At 35.0% G+C, this 18,792-nt stretch overlaps 1 protein-coding gene across 1 annotated transcript in view; it reads left to right on the top strand.

Moving 5' to 3' along the window:
* MMRN1 (multimerin 1) overlaps positions 1-6,950 on the top strand; it is a 64,179-nt gene extending 57,229 nt beyond the window's left edge. Inside the window, exons 7-8 of the mRNA XM_036026447.1 lie at positions 4,821-4,967; positions 6,092-6,950. Coding sequence (XP_035882340.1) covers positions 4,821-4,967; positions 6,092-6,513 — 569 coding nt within the window. The 3' untranslated portion in view covers positions 6,514-6,950. The remainder of the gene's footprint in view (positions 1-4,820; positions 4,968-6,091) is intronic.
* The last annotated feature ends 11,842 nt before the right edge of the window (positions 6,951-18,792 follow it).

Below are 18,792 nucleotides of genomic sequence, written 5' to 3'. Positions count from 1 at the left end.
CAGTTATCTGCCCGCTGAAAAATTACTGTTTAAATAAAGAAATAAAAAATAACATCTTATTGCTAAAACAGAACTAAACAATAAAATGTCAATTAAATATTAATTCAAATAAATAATAAATAAAAGTAAAATAATATATAAATCATATTATATATAACATTATTATAATATAAATAGAAATATGAATGAAGTAGAAGCTATCAATACTATGTGTCTCTTCATTTTATTTATTGAATATCTATTGAGTAAATGCTGAATGGGCACTGAGAAAGAATGAATAAACAGACTGGTAAATTCAACACAGTGTTTCTTCTCCAGGAGCTTATGCATTAAGCAAGTAAGGATAATATAATAAGAATGGCAAATGTTAGCGAAGGCAGAAGGATTTGAAAATTTAGAGAGCTCTCCATTTCAAATTTAACATGGATATTTATGAAATACGGAAGTAGAATTAATGGAAAAGTGTAATTTGAGCACATTTATCGGGATCCAAAAAGCAAAATCCAGAACAAACTGAGACCCATGAAACATTGCAAGACAATGGCAAAGTAATATTAGTCATGCTCAGAGCAGGGAAATGAATACTAAAAGATCAGTTATACTACTGCACCAGACAGCAGGATGTGGAGTTGGCAGAACTGTTCAACTACTTGCACTAATCTGCATTAAAGAAAATAAATGGATTAGAAAGAGCTTAAAAGGTTTGAAGCCAAAAGTAGAAAAGTTGTGGAAAGTATGCTTGAAATGAGTCCCTGTCTCTAGAAAAGCATGCTGGTGGCATCATACCACCTGCATGCTGCGAAAACAGAAAAAAAGATAAAAATACCAGTCCGTGCCTTATCTTAAAGTTGGCACATTCCCGGTGATTGAGAAATCCTTATTTCATCATTATTCTACTTTTGGTTTAGAGTTTTAAAGAAGTCATAGCTGTATTGGAAGGACTCTTTCAGTAATTTTCTTCCCGATAATCAAATCACTTTGATTATTTCATAAAATGAATAATATATCAGACCTGTGTAATTGTAGAATACTTGTAAAATGATAAATCCTTAGTACTTTTAGTCCTTTAATGTTTGAAGAAATATCATGAAATTTATAGATCTCTAACTAGATTGCTACTTTTAGCCTAAACTAGGCAGTAGAAATGGCTATGAAGACTCACTCTAAACTAAGACACCACAAATAACTATTGGAATTGCACAATAAACACTGTTTGTTGATTACAAAAAAGAAAACTGTAATTTTTTGAGGAACTGTGAAGAAGCAATAAAATATTGGATAAGAATGATGTGGTCATCTAGCCAGTCTTTTATTCCTTTGTTCATTCATCTGCAGAAAGACATTTTAGCACTTCTACGTACCAGGCACTGTGCTTTTCAGTGGGGACATGCAGTTCATGAAATAAAAGACCTAAGCCCTTACCTCACAAAGCTCACACCTACTTGGAATTAAGAAGGACATTTATTAAGCAAACTTCTGAGTATCATACAATAATTAAGGAAATTACATGTAATTAAGACTTTTGACAGGGATAGGAAAGATGTCAAAAAGCAAATGATGTTCTATTGAAGTCTTACTTTTGTTGTTAATTCAAAAACAAATTACCTATTGAGTACAGATATGCACAGAAATTTGTAAAGGTGCCTAACAATTTTTAAGTATTTTAGAAATCAAGTAGAAAAATGAAAGTCAGATAAGATTCCTAAGAGATTTGTAGCTAATTGTATAACAAAGTACAAATACTTTCAATTGATAAATCACTGCCAATCAATCTTTAGTTGTGTATTATAAAGCTATGTACTTGACACTGATTCATAACATATTTGTATCAATGCCTTGGATGAACACATAAAACCTACCTTTGAAAATGATATCAAAGCCTGGAGGGGTGGTTAAAACATTGCATACAGAACTAAAACAAAGACCAGAGATGATAAGTCAAATGCAATAAGATACATTTAATTATCAGCAATAATTGTGAATTCCTGTTAAAATGAGTTAAATAAGTATGGAGTATTAAATACCACCAGTGACATTGGAGCATAGAAATCCTGTTATGACATAGTGTGATACAGATGCAAAAATAAATAATGAATATTTAATGCTTATGTGATATTAACAGAAGTGTGAGGTCATTTCTTAATGACAAATGTTACCATAGCTTGCTCTGATTAGACTAAATTCACAGCATGTCCAGTTCTGGGAGCCATAGGCACAGCTTTATGTACTGTAATGTAGATTATTTTGGCAAGGACCTAGAGACCAGAGGTATCTCAAACATCAAGAAGGCAAAGAGAGGCATATAAAACACATGCAGCAGCAGGTGCAGAGCCGTGGGTGAGGTACCCCAGGCAGATTCTCTGTAGGCACAATGACAGATATCCTGCAAGGTGAACTGTGTGTGGTCTCAGCAAACTTGAGCTACCACAGCTGTTAGAGGAAGTACAGGCCCTTATTAGGCTCAAGGAGACCCCTACTCTAGATGAATGACCCTACAAGAAACTAAAATAAATGGCACCCTCGGAAATGACTCAAAAAAAGAGAAAAAAGCAAGACTGTTTCTAGAGGTAATGGGACACAAGGAGAAGAATGGAATGTGCACCCTGAATATTAAACAGAAACCAATGGGCCTGATCATGTAGACTCACATTAGAGCTAACAGCAATGCGGAAAAATAAATTTCTTAAAGTTCCCAAAATTCTCCTGCCCAGAGACAGGTTTTATTCCTGATTCATGGACAGTACAGCGTCTACAGGTGACAGAAGCATTTTCCCATCTGGGAAAATAAGAATTACAGAGCTAATCAGGTTACATAAATAAGTCAATATTCCCTCAACTCCACCGTGCAGTTGATTTATTCCCAGTGAAGCACATTAACTGAATACTATTCTGTGAGTTGATCACTGTGCTGGATTCAGAGAGTAGGAAAGCAGATGAAGCTGGTGCTTTGACATAAAGAATTCAGTATAGGTAATGGAGAATCACTAAAGTTTTTAAAGCCAGCAAGTAACGGGCTCGATTTTAGAATGATAACTAGTAGCAAATGGTACGTTTTAATAACCTATTCACATGGTTAAGAAATAATGTTAAAGAAATGTAGGCCATAAAATGTTTGTTAAAAGATATCACATATGTAATATTTTGATGTGTATCTTAGTTGGGAAAATAGTTTATAGCATATTGCAAAGAATATACCAATATAATTTAAATCACTTTTTAATTGTGTTATATTTTCTTTGCCAAAAATTCTAACAATAGAAGCATCTAGTGGTCACATTTTTATGTGAATTGAGTTATTTCAATATAAAATAGAATGTGTATAAAGTATTTATAGACCACACTTCTTGAGAGAAATGTTAAACAAAGCAAATAATCAACGCTAATTAAAAAATCATTGAAATGTTTGTACTGTAACTGCTTGTTACCACAAGGTGGTGCCATAGGGATAACTGTGGCCAGTAACATCAGTATTCTAACCTTTTCTCTGCATTTACATAACTATTATGTTTATAACCATACTCACAATTTGAGGCTTTCTAAATAAGTAAAATTATTCTATATCTAATGCATGGACTGGAATTCACTGTCTTCAATAAATCAAATGTCCTCATTCTTAAACTGCTGTATAATATTCCTTAGTGAAAACATACTGTACTTCATTTAGTAAGTCCCCCATCAATGCTCATTCTGATGTCTTACAGTATTTCAATAATGCAAATGATGTCATAAAGAACATTCCTGAACAATTCTCTTTGAATATGTAGGAAGTGTGTCTGGAGTCTATATTTTACCAGAAGAAATTTCTGGTTCAAAGTAAATGAAGCTTTTAAGTCCTAGTAAACATGGTCTAATTGTGCTAGTCAAAGGTCCTACCTATTGAAGCTGAAGTAACACTAAGTGAATACTCATTTTCTCTCATACCACCATGACAGGACATTTTCTGTCTTTTTAAATGTCACCACCTGATATAAAACTGATGGTGGTGATACTTTATCATTCCTTCACCAGTAGTGAAGTTGATAGCTTTTAATTTTTTATGAGCTTTCGTGTTTTTGTTTAGTGATTTGCTAGCTCTAATTATTTGCCTATTTTTCACTTTTTTTAGGGGGTTACATTTTTTTGTTGTTTTGGATTGGTCAGGACTTTTCATGTGTTATGGATATTAGTCATTAGATTGTTGTCCTGTTATTTTGTTTTCTCTTAATCTGTCACTTATCTTTGAATTTTGATAATGGTGGCTTTTTTTTGCAAATGAGTTTTAATTTTTTCAGTGACAAACTTCAGGATTTTACCTCTTATAACTTCTTGGTTTTGTTTTGTTTTGCTTTGCTTTGAAAAGTTTGCCAAAATTTTAAATCTCTATGAAGATATTTTTCTTTGACTATAATGCAATCATATGAGGTTCTTTTTTACATTTAGTATTTTTATGCATATAGAATGTACATTTTTATGGGTATCCAATTATCTAAGCACAATATATTAAATAGATATTTTGCTTCTCCAATGATTTGAAATATTATCTTTATCATGTACCATTTTCAAACTTACATGATTCTGTGAACAGCTAACAAAAATATTGATATTCCCACACAAATAAATGCATAGAACACAGAATTATACCCACTTCCAAGAAACAAGAGAGCTCACAGAGTTAAGGGATTTTCAAGAAGTCCTGTGACTACAGTGAAGGCCAGCCTGGGCCTGAGAACCCATTTTTCTTATGTCTTAGTATTTTTTTCTCATAGTGCTACAAACTATAATTTGAGATCACAGAAAGTAGGTCACTTTTGTCTTCTTTCCTCTTGACTTTTTTTTTTCAGTAACAGAAGAAGTGTGTAGCAAGTCCCCATGCCAGAACGGGGGCACGTGCATAAGTGGAAGGGCTAGCTTCGTCTGCGCCTGCCGACACCCTTTTACTGGTCACAACTGCACCATCAGGCTCACGGAGGACAATGCTGTAGCTCCAGGTAAGGAAGTGCAAACACCCTTGGGTTCAATGTCACATACAAAAACATTTTTGGAAATATTTATGAATGAATATTTAAGCCTGTTTAATCTGGAATCACGAGCATTAATACCTTTTACTTCTGAAACTTAGCTGAATAATGCACAGGATTTATAAGCAGAAACATCATTTTGTCTAGTAAATTCTCATTGATGTACACTTATTGAAATTTTCAATATTAGTGTAATAGAGACAAGTTTTTCCCCCCTGGGCATCCTAAAATATAATATAAATGCTTTCCCCTCAAAAAAGTTGTTAAACAATATACTTTTCATTCATATCAGATATAGTCATTTAAATGAAGCTTTCTTAAGTGCTTACTAGTAAAGCATCTCTTTGCCTTTTGACTGGGTAAGGACTGTTAGAACATGCTCAAATTAATTGAATAGAATAAGATGTCTTTTTTGTCCATTTATTTTTGTAATTATTGGTTGCTATAAAGTTACTTCAAGAATATACCATTTCTGATTTTCTGTACAAGAAAATATATGCAACATTTAAAATGTATTCTCTTTAGTGAGAACAAAAAACATATTCAAATCAGGCTTTTAATATGCCAGAAAGTGAAAAGTAAAGTTTGTAGTCTATTTTTAAATCTCAGCCTTTGTTAGTACATTTGGCATTAATTACATAGAGAATTCCTTTTGTCTACTTCTCTATGGTGCATACGACTTGATTTGGTTTCCGTTTAGCCTCTAGATACTCTTTGACAAGGTGTTGGAAAAATTGTTTCTACATCATGTCAGTGTCAATTCCTTCAAGGGGCTTTGAATTCCTTTATCTCTGGAGAGAACAAAGCAATATGTAAATTAATCTTTGAGATATTTTTATAAGAGAGGTAGAATGTTACTATTATTCTTTCCTGATTTCAATGGAGAAACTGAGGCTCAGAGATGCTAAGTTTTTCAGGTAACTCAGTCAAGAGGACAGGGAAGCACACAGACACACCAAACCTTGTTAAATATGATGAATGACCTTTTTCTCCTGCTCACCCTTTCTGTACCTGAGGTAAAGTGTTATGGATATAAAGAAAGGCAAAACAAGGTAAAAACAAAAATTAACTTGTTCTATTTTTCCCTTTAACAGATTTTTCCAAAGGATCTTACAGATATGCACCAATGGTGGCATTTTTTGCATCTCATACATATGGAATGACTACACCCGGTCCTATTCTATTTAATAATTTAGATGTCAATTATGGATCTTCATATACTCCAAATACTGGAAAATTCAGAATTCCATATCTCGGGGTATATGTTTTTAAGTATAGTATTGAGTCATTTAGTGGTCATATCTCTGGATTTTTAGTGGTTGATGGAAGAGACAAGCTTGCATTTGAATCTGCAAATATTAACAGTGAAATACATTGTGATAGGGTTTTGACTGGGGATGCCTTATTGGCATTAAATTATGGGCAGGAAGTGTGGCTACGACTTGTAAAAGGAAAGATTCCAGCCAGATTTCCCCCAGCTACTACATTTAGCGGTTACTTGCTATACCGCACATAATCAGTGTGAAGGAGTGACTATCACCCCTACTCAGGAGTAGCCAGTGTTTTTATCTACCTTTGCATGCACATCTGCTCTATTTTTAGTTTTTCTGCATAAAGTGAAAATCTACTTTTTAAATCTGTCTGAAGCTGTAAATTTGTTTATTTCATAAAGTCATTTGGATTTCTTTTGGATAATCTGAATATGAAGAAGTTCTTTCTACTACAGAGATTCAGTAGCTCAGAAAACAAAGTGCATGTGTTAGCATAACTACTTTTGTTTTCCCATATGAAGTCATTTCAATATAAAGTAATATAAAATGGTAATCACCCAACACCGTCAGTCACAGTAGCCTTTCCAATAAAACATTAACTTGTGTTATTCTTTGCATATGTAAATACTGACATGTATTTCTTAAACTCACAAATTTAAATAAATTACTCAAAGACTAAAAAGCATTTTTTATTTTGATATTTATTTACTGTTGAGTTAATCAATTTTATATATTAAAATTTTTATTTGTAATCAAAATTAAGAAAGAGAACTATTGTTCTCTTGCTGTAATTAGAGGATAAAGTAATAATTGACAGATATTTGAACATTTATACCCAAGTTTAAGGATCTATAAGTGACTCTTTCACTTGTCTCCATTATACAATACCTACAGGGGAAAAGGAAACCTTCCCCTCAGGGTGTCCTTCTTGAGCAGCACATGCAGACCTGCCTGGATTTTTAAACAGGGTATAAAATACTCCAAAGTGATGCTACAATGTATGGGATGCTCACTATGCCCTGATTCTCTTCTAAGGAACTTACGTGTGCTGTCTCATTGATTCCTTACAAAGATTCATAAGGTGGTATTATTGTTATCATTTTTATAGCTGAAGAAACTGAGACACAGAGTGATTAATCAATGGGCCAATTTCCACAGTTACTATGGATGGAGGCAGAATTTAGAATGAGGCCATATCTTGTTCAGCATGCATATCCACCCTTTCCTTGCATTGTCTCCTACAGAGATACCACCATTTATTTATTAATCCCTAGCAAAGGTCATTGAGATTGTCTCCAATGTGTTATTATGACAATACTGTTGTGGTGAACACCCTTAAAAATACTTTCCTATATATTTGACAAAGCATTTCCAAAGAGTAGATTTCTATAGGTAATAATAAAAATAATAATGAAATTTTTTGTATACAAGAATTTTAAAAAATATTTTATTTATTTATTTTAGAGAGATGGGGAAGGGAGGGAGAAAGAGAGGGAGTGAAACATCAATGTATGGTTGCATCTAGCACACCCCATACTGGGGATATGGCCTGCAACCCAGGCATGTTCCCTGACTGGGAATCAAACCAACAATGCTTTGATTTACAAGCCTGTGCTCAATTCACTCAGCTACACCAGCCAGGGCCTGGTATACAAGCATTTTTTGAATTAATTTGTTCAATGCTCAGTAATCCTATGAATTACATATTAAGCCTGTGAAATAGATACTGCATATTATCATCTGCTTTCTACAGATAAGAAATCAGCATATATAGGCTAAGTAATTTTCCTAATATAACAGCAAATTATGGGCAATTTTTTGAACAAAGGATTTTTTTTATTTTGATACGTACTATTAAATTGCCCTCAAATTTTTTTCTACCCATCCATAGTTCTATTTTGTTCATGTAACATAGTGCTTTTTATCCCCTACATGCTCTCATCAAAACTCACAATTTTTAAATGCCACCAGTCTTGAGGATGAAAATGGAATTTACTTATAAACAGAAGCTTGAAAATTTTTCAAATTTGCTGCAATTTGAATGCATATGTCCAAAGAGTTGTACAGAAATATTCATAGAAGCCTTATTTGTAATATCCAAAATGAAGTGCCACAGACAGGTCCAGCAGCAGATGAAAGGGTAAGCAAACTCGGCTATTCAAAGACTGGAAGATGCCAACCACCAAGAGGAATGACCACCCTGCAACAGGTAGGAAACTCATTTAGGAGGAGGTTTCAAACTGTAACCTGATGAACCTTAGCCACCCCTGCAGGGAAGTGTGCAGTTGATGCAGACACCGGCCCACAGTGTCCACATCATTATGGATGAAATGAGACATTCACATGGATTACTGAGTCTGGTGGAGGAAAAAGGACAGCATGGCTTTTCTCTCAAGGGAAGCAAAAGCCTCGGCCCTTGCTGTGACCGGCCTTTATTGGGTTTCTTGGCACATTACATGATGGTCCTCATGTAATGCACAGGTTGGCTTACAGGTTTACTATGCAGAGGTTCGCTTTAGGTGGTTACCTTTTACAGAAAACAAAGGAGCCAATGCTGCTAATCACATCACAGAAGAGGGATATTTGCAAATGAAAAGGCAAAAGTGGTTGAAACTGTTACACTCATCCTTGGAAGGTTTAGCATGGATTTTAGGAGGTTACTTGGCAGTAAATGTCCTCAATTCAGGGTGAGGGAGTTTTTTAGCAAGAGGAAGACTCAAAGCAGCCTAGGCACATTGCAGGCCTGATTCTCCATGAGAGAACCTATCCATGGGCGTGGGTCCTGTGTATCTCAGAGTGGGAGCTGGGCCCACATCATGCAAAACAGTCTCCTATATGCAGTAAGCAATTTTTTAAAAAATTCATGTATAATTGACATAAAACATTATATTAGTTTTAGATAATACAACTAATACAATTATAACATTATCATGATAACTGGATACATGTACATATTGTAACATGATTACCACAGTAAGTTAACAACCACCACCTTACATAATTATAGTGTTTTCTTATGGTGAGAACTTTTAAAATCTATTTTCTTAGCAATTTTCAAATGTAAAATACAGTATTGTTATCTGGAGTATTACCCATTAGAATATTCCATGCTGAGTCAAAATAGCTAGGCTCTGATGCCCCAGCCTCACTCCGCAGCCTCACGCATCCAGGGAAGCTGTGCACTAGATGCTGATGAGTGGAGGCTGGATGACTGACAATTTCTATTTTGTTATGTGAAAATGTGCGCTTTTAAAAATATTTGGCAAGTTTTGATAGTTTACTTAGTTCCTGCTTAAAGTTGCATCATAATCTAAACTGTTTTGCATCTCCTTTCTCCAAGGACTCATAGACTAAACAGAATTTTTGTCTTATAAAAATACATTTCAGGCCCTGACTGGTGTAGCTCAGTGGATTGAGCATGGGCTGGGAACCAAAGTGTCCCAGGTTCAATTCCCAGCCAGGGTACATTCCTGGGTTGCAGGCCATAACCCCCAGCAACCACACATTGATGTTTCTCTCTCTCTCTCTCTCTCTCTCCCCCTCCCTTCCCTCTCTAAAAAAATAAATAAATAAAATCTTTAAAAAAATTATCTGTTAAAAATACATTTCAACATAGATTCCAGTGAGTGCAATGTCCTGCTCATCCTTTAATATTAGCAGAGTAGAAGGAAATAGTTTGACAGCGTTTGTCATTGCCATGAACAATTTAGTTAATTGGTTTTGTAATTAGAGGAAAACATATAGTATTTAATGATGCTTTGGTGTTTGGAATTTTAATTACTAATATTATTTTTACTTTTATAAATATTTTTAGACGTACACAAGTGATAAATTACCATTAATAGCTAAAAAGCATTGAAATCATTTTTAAGTTGTTATGATATTGTTTGGCTATTTTTTTAAAAAATCCACTCAACATAATGTAGGGTAATTAGTTTAGCAATGTATTTCTAATTGTTGTGATCAAACTTACCCATGAATGAAAAATATAGTACCGGGATTTTCTAGATGTTTTTCCTGTAGAGACAGCAATTTTTTTTAACATTAGCTGCTCTTTTGTTTGTTCGTTTGTTTGTTTTTTAGATTTTATTTATTTTTAGAGAGGGAAGGGAGGGAGATAGAGAGAGAGAAAGAAACATCAATGTGCGGTTGCTGGGGGTTATGGCCTGCAACCCAGGCATGTACCCTGGCTGGGAATCGAATCTGCGACACTTTGGTTTGCAGCCCACGCTCAATCCACTGAGCTATGCCAGCCAGGGAGACAGCAAATTTTTATGAATATAATTTTGTAGATTGAATTCCAGATCTCTTCTCTCTCACCAGACGTTCCTGTCCAGCAAACTCTTAAAGTACATTAAGGCCCTAATTCTGATGACAATCTCATATCCATTCACTCATCAGTTATTTCATGACCACCTATTTTGTGACATGCAGGAGAAATCCCAATAGAAATAGCTTTAAAATATCAAGTAACTCATTACAGACAGGTGCTGCATTTGGAATATATTATTCAGGGATGTGAGGGTATTTACTACTACCAACATTATGAGTAGCTCAGTAAGAATGGGAATGAATCTTTAATAACTAGCTCCTCTTTTTCTGCACCTCTGACTAAACTTTCGTTACCTCCAGGAAGTGAGAAGTTCATATTCAAAGTGAAGTGTACCTATATTGCTCATCTGTACACTTTTGCACCAGTCAAAAATTTCACTTTGGAAGAATAAGCTAATATTATTTGGGGATTATGAAATTATTAAAATAAGCCATATTGATATTTGGTTGATAAGCCTATTTAATCCTCTTAGAGAAAGCTTTGTTTGTTGGTTATCTGTTTCAAAATATAAATTTACTTAATCAGGTGAATTTTGAATTTGTAGAAGTTAAGTTACATTATGTATGCAGTATATATATAATATACATTATAGATAAAATATATCATTATATATACATTCAGTTAGTTATATACATATATAACAAAGTTTTTATTTATCTAACATATCTAATATAAACATTTATCTAACACATAAAATTCTATATAGTGCAATATAAAAAACAAGGTTTTTTATGCACTTTTAAGTATGAAGAAAATGGGTAGAGAACTTTGGTACCTTTTTTAAAAACATTGTTATGGCTTATTGTCAATTTTTGCACATTAGAAACTAGTCAAGCAACATTTTTGTCTTTATTAAAAGCAATTTTTAATGTAACAATGTATCTTATTAGTCAAAACTTTTTGCCTATCTTCATTCCTTGCAAGGCACCCGTGAGAAACATTGAAGCAGAAACGGCAGGCCTGGCCTTCTTAGGTGGTACGTTCAGTTGGGTCCATCTCCCCCGTTAACAGCAGAATGTGGGCTGCCCCAGTGATTTTGAACCCAGAGTTTCATCAGTGAGCCAAGTTGCGATATAGAGCTCTTTCTGCTGAGCACTTTTACCTCAGCTCAGTGAGAATCTTCAACAAGTTATACTGTGTTTGTGCCTAGAGAAAACAATCACAAAGTCATGTTCACTTCTCTGGGGTGACATCTTAATCATGCAAACTCAAACTCTGGAAAAAGTCAAATTTTTGAGTTTTTATTACATTTATTATTCATGGATTGCTTTATGAAATACCAAAACCCAGGATTTAGTCAAATATTTTACAGATACCAAGTGTTGAATGCCATAATATTTAGAATATTTTAAAATCTTATTTTCATAGTTAAAAAAATATAAGCCTAGAGCAGACCCTGGTTGTAGCATGGTCTCCTGTTAGTAATTAGCTTCAAACAGAGACACACAGCAACCTGGCTGAAGATCAGTTAAAAGTGCCGCATGACACAGTGTGGAAGTCAGTGGGTTTCTTCATTATATTTTCAGTGCATTTAAATCCAAATCCAAAAATTTGAATTCAAACACCTGTTTGAATTTTCTCTTTTTCAGATTCAAATAAATATCAGTTCCACTCAGGGTAATAGTGAAAGCATGAAATGACACAGGCAAAGGGTATATGTTCTTGTAAATACTATACTACTTTGCTTACTCTAGCAACTAAGGAGAAACTGACTCCCTAGATTCTTTTTATCAGAATACAGACAATTACAGATGGTATCCAAGGTTTTTTGTGATTTACTTCTCCTCATTTACCTTGCTGTCACTGTCATTATCTAAAAAACATTAATTGTGCAAAATACTAAAATGTATGAAGATCTATATGACATTTGTGAATTAGGAATAACAGTAATTGGTCAGAAAACATATGTCAGAAAAATTCATTTATTTACACTACCTCTAGCCATTTCCAAAATGATTTGATGTGGCTAGATGGATAATGTGTAAGAAGATTATTAAAATTTCACAAAGATAGTTCCTACTTATACACCAAATATATGTGAAGACCATGTGCTCTTTTTTTATCCTAATTTCACAGATATATTTATGTGCACTAATTTTCATGAGCTGCCGGAAAGTAATCTGCTATTGACAAAGAATATCCTACAGAGAGGCCACCCATATTCTCAACCCCTTTTTGATTCCCCGCTATACTTCATTTCTCATTGTACCATTGTAGATTTGCTATTTAATGAACATGTTTAGATCCCTTTAATCCTACTGAGGAGGAAGATAAAAGTATGGAAATTATTTGGTAAATAAAATTTATTTTTTCAGAATTTATGCTTGTATTTATTTGGTAGCATCATGATCTCTGTTGTTTCTATTAAGGCCTCAGTCCTTATGCTGTCTTCCCCTTCATATTCTCTTTTTTTTTTTATTGCTGTTCAGTTACAGTTGTCCCTGTTTTCTCCCCATTACTCTCTCTCTCCTCTCTCTACCTACCCCCACCTCCCACATTCAGTCCCCCTCCCCCACGTTGTCTTTGTCCATGTGTCCTTTATATACATGTCTCCTGATGACCCTTCCCCTTCTTTCTCCCATTATCTCCCTCCCCCCTCCCCTCTGGTTACTGTTGGTTTGTTCTTTATTTCCAAGTCTCTGGTTTTATTTTGTTGGGTTGTTCGTTTTGTTGATTAGGTTCCACTTACAGAAATTTAAAAGACCTTCCAGAGATTGCATGTCTTTTTAATGTGACTTTAATTGCCCTTTCTAAATCTTGTCACTACACTTTTGAATCATGATTTTATTTCATAATCTCTACTTCTATTTCATTTAAATGGTCAACACATTGACTGGTCATCAGTGGGCTTTAGCCAATCATTGGGTCCTATATTAACAGCAAACAATGAATGGAATTAGCAGCATACAATGAACTTTACTGCATACAGTTAATGGAAACAAAAACCAAAAGCTATCATTGCATTTCCGTATCATTTTGGTTTGTTTCTTCCCACATGGTACACTCCAAGTAGAACATGTTTGAGGAAATGACCTCATTGTGAACCACACACCCATATACCTTAAAGGCATTATTGAGTGTCACAAAAGAGAAACATTCGTATATTTAAGAAATATACTGTAGCTATCACTGGAGCAATACGGATATCTGAAAACTGATTCTGTAATCAATTTTAGACAATGGAAAGACTCAGATGCCTATAGAGTTCCTTAGAACTCCACGAGGCCAGGTCCCAATTGCCCAGATAAAGATCTACTGAAGCTAGTAGAACATCACTGAGATCAGAAAATGCCAGAAACATGCAAGAAATGGGAAAAAAATTAAATGCCTTAAGTTCATTAATTAAATTTTAAAAATTAAAAAAATTTCCTAGTAAAACTTATTTTACTCAACTTAATGGAGACTTTTAATTTATAATCACCAACCCAAAACTATTCCTTATTTCTCATTTTTGAATCTAGAAAATTAGAATGTGACACCTACTATATTTGGCTAATGTTATTATCTTTGTTAGAGGTTTTAAGCCTTTGATGAAGACATCAAAATTTCTTAAAATATTCTCATTCTGGCTGTAGCAAACAGCTGCTACATACTCCAGCTAAATACTTAATACACTGATGCAGTTTTGCCAGCAAGACAGTCCTCATACCTTCGCACTAAAATTATCTTGACAAGAGATCTAGTGGAACACCTATTTGCAATAGGGTCAAATAGTCATTGCCTCAGGAAGAAGCCCCTTTCAACAGTAAATAATTATGTAGAATGTTATCTGCCATTCTCTTTTTGAAGTGTGCATAACCACAAGTTACTAATTTCCCTATGTCACTACAGTTTAAAAGTCATAACATCATTTTCCCCTACACTTGGAAAATCAAAAGAAACAAACTTTAGAAAGAAAACTCATGAATATTTTCTTTCCCTATTGCTTCTGGTGGTCATCTGGCAGGGAAGGCATGGCAAAGACAAAATGAACGAGAAGGAGAAAGAGCAAAACAAATCAGGTGGTGAAGGGGAAGGTAAGTGGGAGGAGGAAGAGAATGCTAACTGGAGGAGGAAGGCAGTGTGAAAGAGAAGGAGAAAAAACTCAAGTCAAACTAGCTGGTGTTGAGAGAGAGAATATGGCCAGACACAAGATGGAATAGTGTGGAAGAGCAAAAATCATCTGAGATGTTAGATAGGGATAGCATTTAACCAACTTCCATCTAGCCTAGATGATGTAAAACACTAGCAGAGTAAATCTATGGTAGGGAAATTGTTACTGTCTCTACTCATTCCAGCTGCCATTTTGAAAATCATGAATAGGTCTTGAGAAAATTTTAGGACTTGTATTGTGCTCTGCAGATTGCCATTCTCTGGCAAATGTTAACATTAGCATCACAAACCAGGAAGGAAGGGACAATAATTTCTTCATAATTCCAAAAATTGTGGTTACAAGTTCTCATTTTATTTCCCCTCTTGTTTCATGAAACTTGACAATTCGTCTAACAAGAAAAAATCATAGCATTCTCACAAATTTTCTTTCAGTGGGATCCCAAGATTATTTCCTGGCATAAAGGGATAATCAATGTGGTTGTTCACCGTACTTCCTGAAGTCCTAAAAGGCAGCTTTATACATTAAAATGAAAAGCATAAATGGGTAAAATGGACACATTTTTAATAAGTACAGCTTAAGCTCCAGTAATGGAATTGCCAAATTTCTACATTGGCATTGCTGCTAAATAAATGTGGGAAGTTAGCAAATATATTTAATGTTTAATGTGTTCTCTCAGCTCTAAACATAAAGAAAACACAATAATTTTTAAAAATTTTTCTTAAAGTAGTGTATTTGAAATGAATTTAAATTGCCCTTATTATAAAATATGTTCTATATAAATATTAATCAGAAAACAATTTGTAATAATATATGCTTTTCTCTCAAAATCTCTTAAAAGGTACAGAAAAATAAATTTCCACCTGTTGGGGAGTATCTTCTACTAAATTCTTCTGGCTGGAATTAATAATAAATTAACACAAGATACATTAACAGGAGAAAGTGGCCAAATTTGTGATGTATGTAGGTACAGAGGTTCTCCAAGAATATGGGACCTGAGGACAGAGGCAGTATATGCCATCTTGAGCTAGAGAGAAAGCAAGGGTAGAAGATTTGGACTTCAAAGGTCAGGAGGCAATTTGCATGGAGATAGAAAAACAAATGTTTGGTAAATAAATGGTTGCTGGGCCATCTTTACAATGAGATGCAGAGAAGACTTTGATTAAAGGGCCTTGGTAGGTTCCTGCCTATCATACCAAGTTCCTATTAAACTATAGTTATCTATCATACTATCTCCCTTTCTGGAGCAGGCCATCTATCTAAAAAATTTTAGCCGGTTTTAGAAGGGTAGGGTAGGGAGAGGTTTAAAGTTCTTTCTGGGTCTTTTCTTTCTTAAAAATAACCACCTTAAAATAATCAATATCTTAAAAGGAGTCTCTTGGGTGACAAACATACTTCCCCTCAAACCTAAAGTAAAATTTCATTGATTTCTATATGCATCTCTTGGAAAAGATAAGAATAGCATCATATATATGAAACTGTGGGGTGGATTTGGGAGAAAAGACTCTTTATAAAATCTCAGAATGCGTATCAGAGGCACATTCTTCTCGTTTGTCCTTCCTATCATCCAAGATTAAAATGAAAAATTTTTAGAATGAATAGCAAGATATTCTGGATGTTACACTATATGGGCAATTCTGTTCTCCCCCCACCCCCAACTTTACATCTTACTTTGACCTCTAGATTCATGCTTCCTGTGTTTCTCCACAACTCCTCGCATTCCTTTGGAGCTTCTCAACTGCGATCATTTAGCCAACAACCAAGACTATTTCATGTGAAGACAAATGGCATGTGCAGTACCTGAGAACTAGCCAAGACCTAATTGCTTCTCTCCAGAGCCCACTTGTTGGGGACCACCCTGCCTGGTCTCAGGAAGCTGTAACCCCCCATGACTTAGACTGAGTGAAAGACCTCCAGATCAGGAGCCACTGAAGGATACAAAACTTATTTCCCTGGCATGAACACAGCCTATTCTGTGCCTAAACCTCCTAAGCTTGATCAGTTAGCCAATGACGGGTAAGATTTCCCATGGAGGGAAATGTCTAAGACAGGCATGATCACATGGAGGCTTCTACGAAGAGACTCAGGGCTATGGAAATGAAGGGGTGATGGACATCAACCCCTGTCCCCAAGGCTTTGTCAAAGCCTGAGTCTTTGTTCTTAGATGTGAGAAATCCAAGTCTCCTGGCTGCCTCTGTCTTCTGCCCTTCTCAGGCCTGCAGGGGCGGTGCAGGCCAAACCAGAAACGGTGGACCCCCGGGGTGATCAGGCCTGGGACATAGAATATGCAAGATCCTATAAGATCTGTTTGCTGGAGGATGTTATTAACTTGGAATTTAAAAGCATAGGCAGGAAACTTTTGGAACCTGTAGCCCTTTCATATGTTAAAAACCACAAACCTTGCCCAGAATCACAGCAGGAGTTCTGTCCCCACCTTTGTAAGTTGCCTACATTTTTTGATCTTTTCTGCCAGACTGTGAATCCACAAACTAAGTCTGTTTTCTCAATAAAAATCTGCTTGGGTGTGGACACGGGGCTCCTTCCAGGAAAGAGGGTGGCCAAAGTTGCTCCTCACATGAGGAGTAGCCCTTCTGTTCCTATTCCCCCACAGAACCTGGTTGTCTCTGTGTATGTTTTTCTCATGTTTTGACAAACCATCCACAGCATTCCATGCTCACTGCAGGCAGGTGGGCACGTGTCACCTACTGGCAGGAGCCTCCCTTCATTTCTTCCCCCAGGTTCACTCCTTTCTGTGAAAGCAAGCCTCAAGGCAGGATTCGCCTTTCATTCACCAACAACTTGACTCCCTACCTGAGCCTTTAAATGTCAGCTGGAAAATGTCTAGCTTTGCAAGTGAAAGGAAAAGCTTTAGTCTTTTAAGTTTTATATTTCTGCTTCTCTTTCTGTGTCTCCCTTCTTTTCCCTGTGACTTGCCTTTCTCCTCATTCTTGTTTTCCTTCTCCTCCTCTTATTCCTCTTTTCTTTTTCTTCTTTTTGTCTCTATCTGTATTTCCTCTACTTTCTTCTGAATTCCTCTTCTTTTACTTTCATTTTGTCTCTTTTGCTCTCTTACTCTTCTTTCCCCTTCTCACCCTCAATTTCTTACACACATTTTTATGAACCATCATTTAAAGAATGTACTGATTATAAAGTCCTATGGTTCTGTTTTCTTTCGCTTTTAGCCTACACTTTCTAAGATCAAATAATAATTAAAAACATTCCCCAGGCTGTACTATATTTTCAGTGACGTTTATTTTCACTGTATATGGTACTGAATCTGGACTAAATTGTATTTTTTAATAAAAATGTTATTGCTAATGTGCTGCTCAGTAGGATTCTAAAACTATCTGAATAAATTAAATTAAATTGCCATCTGAGTAGTATATTTCAAAGAAATAATTTAACATCATTATTTAAAAATTGCATCCAGCTTAAACCTAGATGGCATTTTACTTATTAGGTGAAATACCTCTCATGTCCAAAGAAACAACGAATGACCAAAAAATAAATTTTACATTGACTGCATCCATAAAAAACTATGGCTATCTTTATAATCAAGGAACATAAAAATAATGCACAACTAAATAAAATTATTTATAATAATGAATTAAGTAAATTAGCCACTATTTAAAGATAACAGCAGAGTAAGAAAAAAAATTACCAAAGATATGAGAGCCTTTTGAATGTACAGACCTCATGTTATTGAAAACCAGTGCATTTCAACCGATGGAGACTAAGTATGACGAATGCTCGATTGTCTCAGATGAAATCACATGTGCCGGCAGAACATCTGTTACAGCCTCCCTTCTCGGCATTTTATTTGCAAATTTACAACCTATTGCAATTAAGACAACATGATTAAAATTATAGACATTTTGAATAAAGAATAAGTTATAGACCTCTAAATAATCAAATCTATTTTGCAAATGACTAAAATTTGAAAAAAGAAAAGATTTCTGAAACCCTATGTATTGTTTTTTTAATTATTGTTCAATTACAGTTGTCCCCATTTTTCCTCCATTACTCTCCCTATCACGTCTTATTACAATGAAATGCTGGCATTCAGTATCTGTATTCTGGCACAGCTACTGCAGTGGAGAA

Source organism: Phyllostomus discolor, chromosome 1 (genome assembly GCF_004126475.2).
Source record: "Phyllostomus discolor isolate MPI-MPIP mPhyDis1 chromosome 1, mPhyDis1.pri.v3, whole genome shotgun sequence".
Classification (NCBI taxonomy): Eukaryota; Metazoa; Chordata; class Mammalia; order Chiroptera; family Phyllostomidae; genus Phyllostomus; species Phyllostomus discolor.
The sequence above is the reverse complement of the archived record's forward strand: the minus strand, read 5'-3'. Positions and strand labels throughout refer to the sequence as shown.